We start from the raw sequence: 12684 nt of genomic DNA on the forward strand, positions 1-12684 counted from the left end.
CATGTTCATGTTACAATTATGAGAATATTTGATAAAGACCTGTAATACTTTATAAGTGCATGTACATTTGTATATAGAGGCAAAAGTAATGATCAAAGTTTAAGGTATGGATAATCTTGGCCTTTAATCATCATGACAATATTCATTATTCCTTTTCATCAAAATATTTCATAAAACACTAAACATTGCTAAAAGAACCTTTTCAATTGTTGTATTCATGTTTATAGATTAAACATATTTATTTGTTGTGGATTGGGAAGCAAGTTTTGCAACTTATATTAATCCCTTTCCACTTTGTGGGTGCGAGTGCTGCCTTGTAGCGGCATTAGCCTACTCTTTTTCGAAATCTACAAGGGTGTCTTTAACGTGCAAGAGATATGACTCTCTCTTAACACGGGTCAGCCATTTATCGTCCCCGTCCGACAGACTATCATCGTTTCCTCAAGACCATACTTACAAATGGTGTCAAGGGAGAGCCGAAATTTGAGTTCCTGATATTTTTATCCCAAACGGGAATCGAACCAGGATCCTTTGTGTTAGTAGTCCGATGCACTAACCACTAAACCACTGCTCTCTTTATATACATATGTACATGTGAAGTAGCAATACACTTACAAATAAATGGGGAATGTGTCCATGGGACAGAGATAATGCCCCCTCTTGCATATCATAATGAAATTATAAAGGGACATAACTGAAGAAAAGTAAAAGTGTCAGACGCTACTCAAAAATGTACTTGATCTGAGTTTTATGTGTAATAAGTATTGTATATACAGGCCCGTAGCCAGGAATTTCCAAGGGGGGATTCGTTGGACTCACAAACTTGACTTTAACAGTCACAATTCAAACAGAACATTGACTTTAACAGTGCTTGTTTGTTTTTAAGGGGGGTTCGTCCGAACACCCCTGTCTACTGGTATGATATATCACTTTTGGTTGTGACTAACTTAAGTTAGAAAACAGAAACAACCAAATGCTCTGCAGGGCGCAGCTTTATACGACCGCAGAGGTCGAACCCTGAACAGTTGGGGCAAGTATGTACACAACATTTAAGATTGATACAGCTCTGAATTTGGATTGTGATTAAAAAGTTGACCCAACATAGGTTTCTGACACAGAATGAATGTGGTCTAAGAAATTAAACTTAAAAACTTAATAAATTTTTAAATTGGACATTTACCTATTATGGTCCAATATCCAAAATCTTTATTCATGGTTAGATTCAGCATATCATAGGACCCTAACAATTAAATTTTTGATGAAATCAAATTATGTTCAATTTGAGACCCATTAAACCTCAATGTGGACCAATTTGATAACCGGGCCCAAATATTAAAAATCTAAATACATGGTTAGATTCAACATATTGAAGAACGCCATATATTCAATTATTTTGAAATCAAACAATGTTTAATTTTTTATCCTTAAGAACTTAATGTATTCCAATTTGAAAAGGGACAATACTGTGCAACTGAATATTTCTTGCTATTGTGCAAAACTATGCAATTAAAGACTTCTTGCAATTGCCCAATATTGTGCAACTAGATATTTCTTGCTATTGCACACTACATACTGTGCAATTGAAGATTTTCTTGCTATTGCGGAATACTGTGCAATTGAAAATTTCTTGCTATTGCACATGACATAATACTTAATATAATATATTTTGGACCCCGATTTGGACCAACTTGAAAACTGGGCCAATAATCAAAATGCTTCGTACATGTTTTATTTGCTTATTAATTATTATCATAAAATACAGACCAAGTTTGAATTTCGGTAGTATCGCTTTTACCATTCTTGACCTAAATGCCTATTTACAGATGGAAAATTTGCTGAATTTTTTATACGACCGCAAAAAATGAAAATTTTTGGTCTTATATTGGTATCATCATGATCATATTGGTGTCGTCATCCGAAGACATTTGGTTTTCGCACTGTAACTTTAGTACAAGTAATTAGAAATCGATGAAATTTAAACACAAGGTTTATGACCATAAAAGGAAGGTTGGGATTGATTTTGGGTGTTTAGGGCCCAAATAAGCATTTTTATTGGTTTTCGAATAAAATAAGTGTTTATTACACTGGGACAACTGTCCGACCAGTCTGACATCTAGACGGATAAAGGCATCCATAATAATAAGTCCCTACCCGTACTGTATACAGTAGTAAGAAGTTATCAATCAAAGAGCTGAAAGCTCTGCCTAAAAATGACGCCACTGTCTCTAATATTGGGATAGTTTTTGCAAGTATTGATTTTCACATACCGTAATTAGTTTAACAATGCAACATGTCTCATAAGCATACAATTGATATTTGTATATGTGTGTGTGTGAAGTGAAGGTGACAACTCGCTTTTTTTAAAGACAAATGAATAGGTCAAGACTACCTGAATTGTACAAATAAATACCGTAGAAAGGCTTGTATATTTCTCACTGGTACATAGTCTGAATCCGGGTCCGTTTGCGCACATTCACGTTTGCGCCCACTCATCTTCACCCCCTTTCACTTTCACACCCTACATGTTCGCACCCAATCTTAATTGGTTTTGTGTTTAATAACTCTGTAAGCAAGTGTTTTCTTATAAGTATAATTGTTGTCATCGTCTCAAAATAAAGTGAGACAGCATTTTTTTTTGTGTTGAATAAATCTTAATCATGTTTTGGATAGCGTATTGTTAAAAATAATAATAATCCTTTCTAAATAAAGTGGTATTTTGTCAACGTTTTATTTTGTGTGGAATAACTCTTAATCATGTGTTGGTAAGGCCACACTTAAAAACATTTTGGTTTGCCCAAACCCTAACCAAAGGTTGAGATAGTGGGTAGGTAGGTAGGCATTTTTTATTTTTTTTCAAAAAAAGAAATTGAAGTATCAGATGTTTATTAGTCTTCATGCCTATTTAATTTAAAAAAAACTTCTTAAAATCAGGACAATAAAAGAATTTGAGTAGGCAGCTTTTTTCTGGGTAGGTAGCGCTTGGGCAAACAAACCTATTATTTATTATGGCCTTAGTGTATTGCTATAACTTTGTTTCATTGACTTGTTTCAAAATGAAGTGAGATTCTGACTATGTTTTTTTCTGTGTGTTGAATAAATTTTATCATGTTTTGGTTATAATAGTGGATTGCTATATTTTGGTTCCCATATTTTATTGTTTCGTTGTTTCAGATCAAAGGGACCAAGCTGTTAAAAACAATTATCCTTTGTGTTTTTCCTTTAAAATCTTCAATGTTTTACTCATACCAAGCTATAAATACATTCAGTATTTACACCAAAGCAATTCAAAACAACAATCATGATTTTCCAATTATTCAACTTGAATTTGAATTAAAATTGTGCGCGAATGAGTAGAGTGCAAACGGACCTTGGGTGCGAACATGCGAGGTGCGAACGTGTATGAAGCAGCGCATCTATTTTGGGCGGGCGAATATCCACTTTTTGATATGGAACGAGCTCTGACGTCCCACGGCCCCAGCTTGTCTGGCTAAACAGCCGTCGGATGTCAGAGTAATCTCGGACTAATACACTACATACTTCAAATCACAGGGCTCAGGAATCTTAATTTAGATTTAATATGCATTATAACCATTATGGATATTCCTAAGCATCTGTGCCCAAAGTGAGGAACAATCACTCTATTGAGAAATGATTTGAAACTAAGATTACTGATTTAGCACTAGAAGATGATAATAGTCATGAATGAGGTAGCAAGACAACTTAGTGTATGTACTACTAGTCTTAAAGACTTTATGAACACAAATTTAGTGGGGTGTCCATTTCTATATTTTCCTTATAAAACTGTCCATTTTGTCACAATCATGCACATGAAAATAAGTCTCAGCCTTCACGCTTAACTTTTGAATCAACAATCCAGAAATTTTAGTTAGATTCTGTTGCAGTGTTGACTTGTAGGAGAAGAATTTAAATATAAGCCAATGCCATGTGACTTGTGGTTAAGCGTGAAGACTGAAGTCATTATCAATCTTTTAGAAATAATTTCATTGCATTAAGGCTAGAAGTCAGTAACCCGGTTACAGTCACCTGCATTCGATGAAATTCATCCTCAGACAGGGAGGACGACATCACTGTTGACGTTTTTCTCTGGACTTTACTTTTAATAAAGAAAATACACGAGGATCTCCGAACATTTCAATAAATCTAAGTACCAGTAAATAAAGTTTCAATCAAGTGCAACAACGAACATCTTCTTTTTGTCACAGCCACCTGTGAATCGCATGTCGGGTAAGGATTAAAATTATACATCAGTGACCATTGTCGATAGTAAACTTTGGATTAATAGAAAAAAGTACTATGAGAAAGGAAAACTGGATGAATTATTTCCAAATTTTAATAATTACATAAGATGATACATTCGATCCTATTGTAAATTTCAAAGCACCAAGGGGACAAGCGGGTATAGCTATCTTATGGCCCAAAAAGTGGAACAATTTAATAAGAAAATTGCCAAAAGGCAACGAAAGAGTCATTGCTATCTCTGTTCAAACCAAGGACCGACAAGTTTGTATTATCAACTCATACAGGTCTACCTACTTCAAATACAAACTCAGTAATAAAATATAGGGAACATTTAGATATTATCAAATTTCTTATACAAAAGTATTGCTATATGGATTTCATAATCTGTGGAGACCTAAACGGAACCTTACTCAATTCAAGGCATAATCAACATGATAGAATATTAAAAGAGTTTGTCAAAGACTATAATCTACATCAACGAGATGATGATGATCACCTACACTCTTTCTTTCATCATAATGGAAAATCTACATCTAAAATAGACTACATCCTGTCATCAAATAGCAACCTCATCCACTCTATTCAAACTTTCTCACAAGATGCAATAAATTTATCAGCCCATGTACCAGTCAAGGCTCTTTTAACACTTCAAGCCGACAAACAAAATCAAAAAAAATCATCAAATTTCAGCAACGAAGTACTGCATAAAACAGAATGGGAAAAGTGTGTACCAGCAATTAACTTGGGCAGTGAAGCAGTAAAAAAAATCTTTAGATCAAAATAAAAATCGAAAAGTAACAACAGAAGACCAAACAAATAATCTAATAGATGCAATTAAACAAGCTGCAAGGAAAACAATTCCGACAAAAACTTCGAAAATCCGCGGCCCAAGACTAAAAGTTTCACAACATGCAAAAAAGTTACTTACGATTAGTAAACAGAAACACAGGATATGGGACCTTCATGGGAGAAAGAGAGGTGAGGACACTTGTTTTTTGGAACTGAAGGAAACAAAAAGAAACGTAAGAAAAAGACTACGGCAAGAAAGAGCAACTGAATGTAAAGAATTTTATAAAAAAAAATGGAAAGTGAACCCAACTCTAAAAATTTCTTCAGATTAATACGCAGAAATACAAACAGCACTAAAGAACTTACTACAACCATACTATATGATGATCATGAACTCACTGATCCTGAAGGACAAAGAGAGGCAATGGCAAAATATTTTCAAAATTAAGCAACACCTAAGGACGATCCTGATTTTGATGAAAAATTTCTAAATAACTGCCAATTCCGCTGTGAAATGACAAAAGAAATCTGTAGCTTATCTGATTTTAGTTCAGACAAATTCAACCCCACCGAAATTTCTGAGGCAATATCAAATCTGAACAATGGAAAGGCATGCGATGAATATGGGCTATCTGCTGAACACTTCAAATCTGCTGAAGAGGTTGTTGTTCCGTATCTCGTTTCTCTATTTAATCAAATATTGGCTGAGAAAAAGGTACCAATCCAATTTAAAACCGGTATTCTTAATGCAGTATGTAAGAAAAATAAAGATGACAAAATTCTTGATAACTACAGAGGCATCACCGTATCATCAATTATAGGAAAAAAATTTGAACATGTTATCCTTCAGAGAGTGCTTCTGAAATTAGATAAACAATCAGAGTTACAATTTGACCTCACAAGTGACCTCTCACCAGCAATGGCAGCACTGCTAGTCTCTGAATCGGAACTTATATCAAAAAAACAAAAATCTAAATTAATTTTCGGACTTCTGGATTCACAAAAGGCATTTGATGTTGTTCATCATGATATTCTTCTCGACAAGTTATTTGATCCAGATATTTGGGAAATCATTTTTGATATGTACAACAACCTTACCTCTAAAGTTAAATGGAAAAACGGATTTAGTAACAGCTTCCCTGTACGACAAGGAGTCCGCCAAGGAGGACTTCTATCCACCCATTTGTACAAACTGTACATTAACGACCTACTTACAGAACTTGAAGAGAATGGTATGAGCCAGTACATCGACACAAACTTTACGGGATGTCCAACCTGTGCAGATGACATTATACTACTGTCATCAACTGAAGAAGAAATGCAATCTATGCTAGATACATCTAAAAGATACTCAGACAAACATAGATACAAGATCCATCCAACCAAAAGCGTTACAATTAATAAATATAGTAACTCTAAAACAACGAAGAGTGAAGTTCAATTCAAACTCGATGATAAAAACATGCCATCAGCTAACAAAGGTACACATCTGGGTATCATCAGAGCAATTAAGGACCAAAATAAAACAAACATCCAGGACAGAATAAGCTTAGCCAGAAGAACAGCTTACTCTCTTATGAACGTTGGAGTACATGGTACAAATGGACTAAACCCTAAAACTTCCTATATGATATATAGAGTATACGTTCTACCAAGGCTACTTTACAGCCTGGAAGTTCTGCCACTCAATAATGGGGACATTAAGTTGCTAAGAGATTTCCATGTTATTTTTTTTTAGACAAATACAAGCTCTTCTTCACGTACAGCAATTTCAGCAGTATACTTACTCGTTGGTGCTCTCCCCCTAGAGGCAGAAATTCACAAAAGAGTTCTTAGCCTGTTCCACTCCATCTTTTCATCTAACAACGAGAATCTAAAAAAGGCTCTAAAGAGGCAATATGTTCTGCAAACACATGAATTAACCTTCCTTAACAGAGTACCAGATATTTTATACATGTATAATCCTCCTCCATGGACTGATCTGAAAGATCAATTACCATCAAAGTTATCATGGAAATGCAAGGCAAGAGAAGCAATAAACAACTACTGGAAAGTGAATCTTCAAAGGGACCCCAATAGCAAAACAACACTAAAATTTCTCTGCATCCCTAATTTAGACATAGGAAAACCTCATTCTATCTGGAACAGTCTACCACCAAACATTGGCGAACTCAGAAAAGCAGAAATAAATAAATTAGGTGTATTTACTGTCTTCTGATTGGTTAAAATTATTAGTTTTATTTTCAATGTTGTCAATTTTGATGGCGACACGCCCACTCTGACGTTGAGTATTCAAACGCCAACATGTGTGTACGTTGTTTTTGTTAATACAAATTATATAAAAAGTTCTTTGAGCCTTAAGTTTGATAGAAATTTATTTTTAATGAATGGCAATTATTTATTTTGATTTTATTGAACCATAAAACTAATTTTTGACTCTTCACATTTTACATAATCCGCTTCGCGGATTATTCAATGTGAAGAGTCAAAAATTAGTTTTATGGATTTTTGACTCTTCACATTTTACATAATCCGCTTCGCGGATTATTCAATGTGAAGAGTCAAAAATTAGTTTTATGGTTCAATAAATTCAAAATAGATAATAGCCATTGATTAAATAAAAGCAAGGTTATGTACAGGGACATATATATTTCAATCGCAGAAAGCCCGTTTCTCAAATATGAATCTTGATGCAACTTGCCCAATCTGTCAACTGGAAGAAGAAGATATCATCCATTTTCTCACTCGCTGTCCCGTTTTAGAAGGTATACGCAGAGAATCTCTTAGTGTTATCAAAAGAATTACCATCAATAAAATTGGGCTAGGAAACTGGAATTCTAACTTTCACGAGAGAACTTGTATTGCCCAACTAATCTTGGATTGTCAGCAACTGGCTCTAAACAATATTCTCCCTCTGGATGACCTTTTTCTTAATTCAATAGAAAAACTAAGCAGGAACCTATATATATGTTATAGACTACATCTAAAGAGAGTATCCTTTCTTAATATCTAGTTCCCATAAGGTCAGTGTGGTTGTACCGCGCTATACCTTAATCAGCTATCTTCAATTTCATGAAATGAAATATGGCTTATTCTCTGGACAATCTAAGGAATAATCATTAATGATTTTTCGACAGTACAACTAGGTCAGTGTGGTTGTTCCGCGCTAAACCTTAATTACATCAATCTTATACACAGAATTTTAAATCGTCATTAGGTTAATATGGCTGTCCCGCGCTATGCCTTCAATTGCTGTCTTTAACTCCGTAGTATGAAACAACGCGTATCTTTTATGTAAAGTCATCGCCAAGGCTTTTGGACAGAACAACTAGGTTAGTGTGTGTGTTCCGCGCTAAACCTTAATTACACCAATCTTATACACAGAATTTTAAATCTTCATTAGGTTAATATGGCTGTCCCGCGCTTTGCCTTCATTTGCTATCTTAAACTCGTTACATGTTTGGGGTGAATATCAACAATATAATACTGTAAAACTGGTGCTCGATAAAACTTCGTGTTCTGAATGTACAGATGCCGGTACAATATAAAGGAGAAAGGAAATAATTTTGATGTTCATAGTACGAAGTAGTGAAAAATTGTAGTAATTCTAAACAATCAAAGCTGGTGTATAGACCAGACACAAAAATACGCTTTGAAAGTACTAGCAGTTAGTTTAAAGCCAAAACAGTCAATAATAATTTTAAAAAAAAATGCATCAAAGACTAAAATCAACTCAAATACATACCGGAATTCAGTATTTTAACGTCATGGACAGTCAAAGAAGACATGACTTGTGCAATTCCAAAAATAAATGTATCGACAGACAGTAGGATAGTTAGGAGTTTACCTCTTTATAGATAACAATGAACGGGGTTGTGTCTTTATACATTCCGTTTGAAAAAAAATCAAATTTAGTATTTTTTTAATTTGCTGATGACAAAGATCTTAGTACACATGTTACAATATAGGTAAGATAACCTTTACAAATAAGTTTGTTTAAAGATTCGATGAGTTCACACAGATCACAAAGTGTTTTCTGAGCTTTAAGTACAATGTACTACGGAGCCCCGCTAGGGACATGCAAAGAAAAAAATATATTGTGCGCACAACTTAATTATATTGTGCGCACAAAATAATATATTGTGCGCACAACTTAAATATATTGTATCCACAAAATAATATATTGTGCGCACAATTTAAATACGTTGTCCGCACAATTTAAATATATTGTGCGCACAACTTAAACATATTGTGTGCACAATATAATATGGTGTGCGCCCAAAATTAGAAAAACAGTTTTTTCTTGACCATGAACTCATTTTTTGGATCATTCTATAAAATTAAGGTTAAGTGTTCGTGGTTTAGACCAAATCTCAGATACCAAATGCAATAGTTCTTTTATATTTGGTTGTATGAAACACGATTTTAATGTCTAAATATCAACTTGATAGGTGTCACCTGACCTTGACCTCATTTTCAGGGTTAATTAGTGGTCCAGCAATATTTTTTGTGTGTTTTGGTGTATTTCTCGGATACTATAAATATTTAGTTAGATATATTTGGTGTACGGGATATTTGTATGGTATAATTGTCTATCTTGCAGCAAGGATTATACAAATACAAATCCTTGCTTGCAGTAATAGTAATCTGACCTTGATTTTATATTCATGGTTCATTGGTCCGTGTTATTTGATTCTTGTTTGGTCTGTTTTTTTAGATACAATTAGGAAAGAGTGAACTTTATTTGTTTTATGGATTGGTTGTAATGTATACATATTTGTCTGGTCGGTATCATGTTGTGCGCACAATATATTTAAGTTGTGCGCACAATATATGATTTTGTGCGCACACTATATTATTTTGTGCGCACAATTTATTTCAGTTGTGCGCACAATATGAATTTTTTTCTTTGCATGCTCCGTAACATTTTCTTGTCGATCTGTTTGAATTCGATTGTCATGAAAGTTTAAGGGTGTTCTCGTCGAGGTCCGCGTTAGTTTGATAACTACACTATGTCAGTGATTTTTGCATATCATTGTAATCTGTCGTTCATTCGCACACATCGTTCAACAACCAAAGCAGAAAAATGTCTGACGCACCAGCACCAGTAGTAAAGACCCCAGCTAAGTCACCAATTTTTGAAAGAAGAAAGCTGCAGCTAAACCAAAGAAAGTAGCTACTCATCCAAAATACAGCGAGATGGTCGGAAAGGCTATATCTGCTTTGAAAGAGCGTGGAGGCTCCAGCCGTCAAGCCATCCTTAAGTATATCTTAGCAAACTTCAGCGTTGGTAGCGATGCAAAAACAGTCAACACTCACTTGAAGTTAGCTCTGAAATCAGGAGTGAAGAGCAATAGCTTGAAACAATCGAAGGGTACCGGCGCTTCTGGAAGCTTTAAGATTGGGGAAGTAGCTAAACCAGCTAAGAAACCAACAAAGAAAGTAGTTAAACCTAAAGCAGCCAAGCCAAATAAGGCAAAGACACCTACCAAAAAGACTGCCGCAAAGAAACCTGCAGCAAAGAAACCAGCAGGTGAAAAGAAAGCAGCTAAACCAAAAGCAAAGAAGCCAGCTTCAAAGAAACCTGCTGCAAAACCTGCTGCCAACTCTGCAAAGAAAGCCACAAAATCTCCCAAGAAGACAAAGGCTGCAGCTAAACCAAAGAAGGCAAAAACACCAAAGAAGAAGTAAATGAAGGAAGCATGATGCTTTTAAAGCTTAAACAGCCCTTTTAAGGGCTACCAAAATTTTTCAAAAAGAATCTGAAATTGTTGCATGGTATTAGTCACAAATAAAATATAGCTTGTCCCATTTTCTAAATCTCTCTTTCTTCTCTGCAATGTATTTCTACTATAAAGTCCATGTGTACTTGCTAAGTTTTACTATCTTCCACTCTGGATCGTGCAGTTAATATTTAGTTTTGCTTCTATCTTAAACCTGAAAAAATCTTATTTATACAAATTCTAGATCTGTTTAAAATTGCTACTTCCTAACTTTATATATAAAATTTTTTAACATTTCTGTGTCTACGACCATATCACGTTGAAAACACCGGTTCTCGTCCGATCACCGAAGTTATGCAACATCGAGCCCGGTTAGTACTTGGATGGGTGACCGCCTGGGAATACCGGGTGTTGTAGACATTTCTTTTCTTTTCTTTTTCTTTTTTACTCTTTAATTGTCCGCACCTTCAGAGAAGTGAAAAAGTTTGTCTCTTCCCTCAATTTATCTCTTTCCAAGACTGCCCTGCCGTGTTTGCCGTTTTTTGCACGTCTCTGTATTTGATTCACAGCTAGCTGCGTTTTATATCATGAAATAAGACTGCCCTGTTTTTTCCAGATGAAATAAAATACACCGCTTTTGAAATTAGTTTAGGATGAATGATTTGCCCGTGAATTTCGTTTAACACCAAATTTCTGCGGACCCATCCCGCTGTGCGATTTATGATATGTATTTCTTTTTTCTTCTTTTTCTTCATTTCAGTGAAACATTTTGCTTGTTTTATATATATCTGAAACTTTTTTTTAATTTGATAGACATTTTGGTAAGGAAATGCTTTATAGTCGACTTCCGGCAGTTTCTAACTTTATATACAGAAAATTATAACACTTCTGTGTCTACGACCATTTCACGTTGAAAACACCGGTTCTCGTCCAAAATGTGTTCACAATAACCAGACAAAGGTATGTTCAGAATGCCTTTCACCTGAACATGTTCACAAAAACTGTCCTTACTTTATTTGTAGTGGTTGTGGAGCACAGGGTCATGTTGCGAGAAGGTGTTGTGCAGCAAAGTGTAAACATTGTCATGAACTACTGTTGAAATGTAAATATCAGAAGAGAGACAATTTGAAAACGCGACCGCAGCAATTCATTGCTAAGTGCAATGTTTGTGATAAAATCGTGTGTAGTTGCGTGAATGAGGTAAAAAAACGTGGAAACCACGGGAGTTAAAGATACGAGTACTTCGCAAGAAGACACTAATAATGAAGTGTCAGAACAAACTGAAGTTAAAAGTGATGATATACCAGAAAGTGAAGGTCTGGTCGATGATATTCATAAAAACAAAAATGAATTGGTTGTTGAAGCTGTCGTGCACGTGGATAATATTGAACAGCATGAGACAAGAAAGAGAAAAAATGCTAATTCGGACGATAATTGATCTGAATCAGATGGAAATATTGATGTAGATGTGAAAGATGATGATGAAGTTGATGTCTCTGCTCCAAGTGTTAGTGCCGTTGAGGAAGAGAAAAAAGATGAAAAAACTGGCAAAAAAGTTAAACGTAACGGAGATAGCACTCTTCTAAGTGAAGAAGTTGTAAATGAAGATTTAGAATTTGGGGATTTTGATGCCGATCATTGGGAAAAACGAAACGACACCTTTTGTGATGGAGGATAGTAGTGGTGATGTTGATGATGACTCCTCTATCTGTGTTGATGAAAACATGGATGAAGGAGGTGACACAAACGAAGAAGTTGATGTGTTTTCTCTCTCTGCTAAAGAGCTTAGGAAATATAAAAAGCAACAACGAAAGCTTATAAGAAGGTCTTCGTTGAATCCTAAACCTAATGTTAATGCTAGTAGAAGCTCGCAGGTGCATGTCTGAAAATAAAAATAAAAATGGATAACAAA

The 12684-nt window shown here is 35.0% G+C and overlaps 1 protein-coding gene and 1 non-coding gene across 3 annotated transcripts in view; one reads left to right on the forward strand and one right to left on the reverse strand.

The window, feature by feature from the left end:
• Positions 1–4132, reverse strand: part of LOC134718037 (GRIP1-associated protein 1-like) — a 48022-nt gene extending 43890 nt beyond the window's left edge. For both annotated transcript variants that reach the window (XM_063580546.1, XM_063580541.1), the window contains exon 1: positions 4045–4132. In XM_063580546.1, coding sequence (XP_063436616.1) covers positions 4045–4086 — 42 coding nt within the window. In that variant the 5' untranslated portion in view covers positions 4087–4132. The remainder of the gene's footprint in view (positions 1–4044) is intronic.
• A 6941-nt stretch (positions 4133–11073) lies between these two features.
• Positions 11074–11192, forward strand: LOC134702744 (5S ribosomal RNA). The gene has a single exon (XR_010104543.1). It is a non-coding gene; the product is annotated as a 5S ribosomal RNA (ribosomal RNA).
• The last annotated feature ends 1492 nt before the right edge of the window (positions 11193–12684 follow it).

This window comes from Mytilus trossulus, chromosome 1, assembly GCF_036588685.1.
Source record: "Mytilus trossulus isolate FHL-02 chromosome 1, PNRI_Mtr1.1.1.hap1, whole genome shotgun sequence".
Classification (NCBI taxonomy): Eukaryota; Metazoa; Mollusca; class Bivalvia; order Mytilida; family Mytilidae; genus Mytilus; species Mytilus trossulus.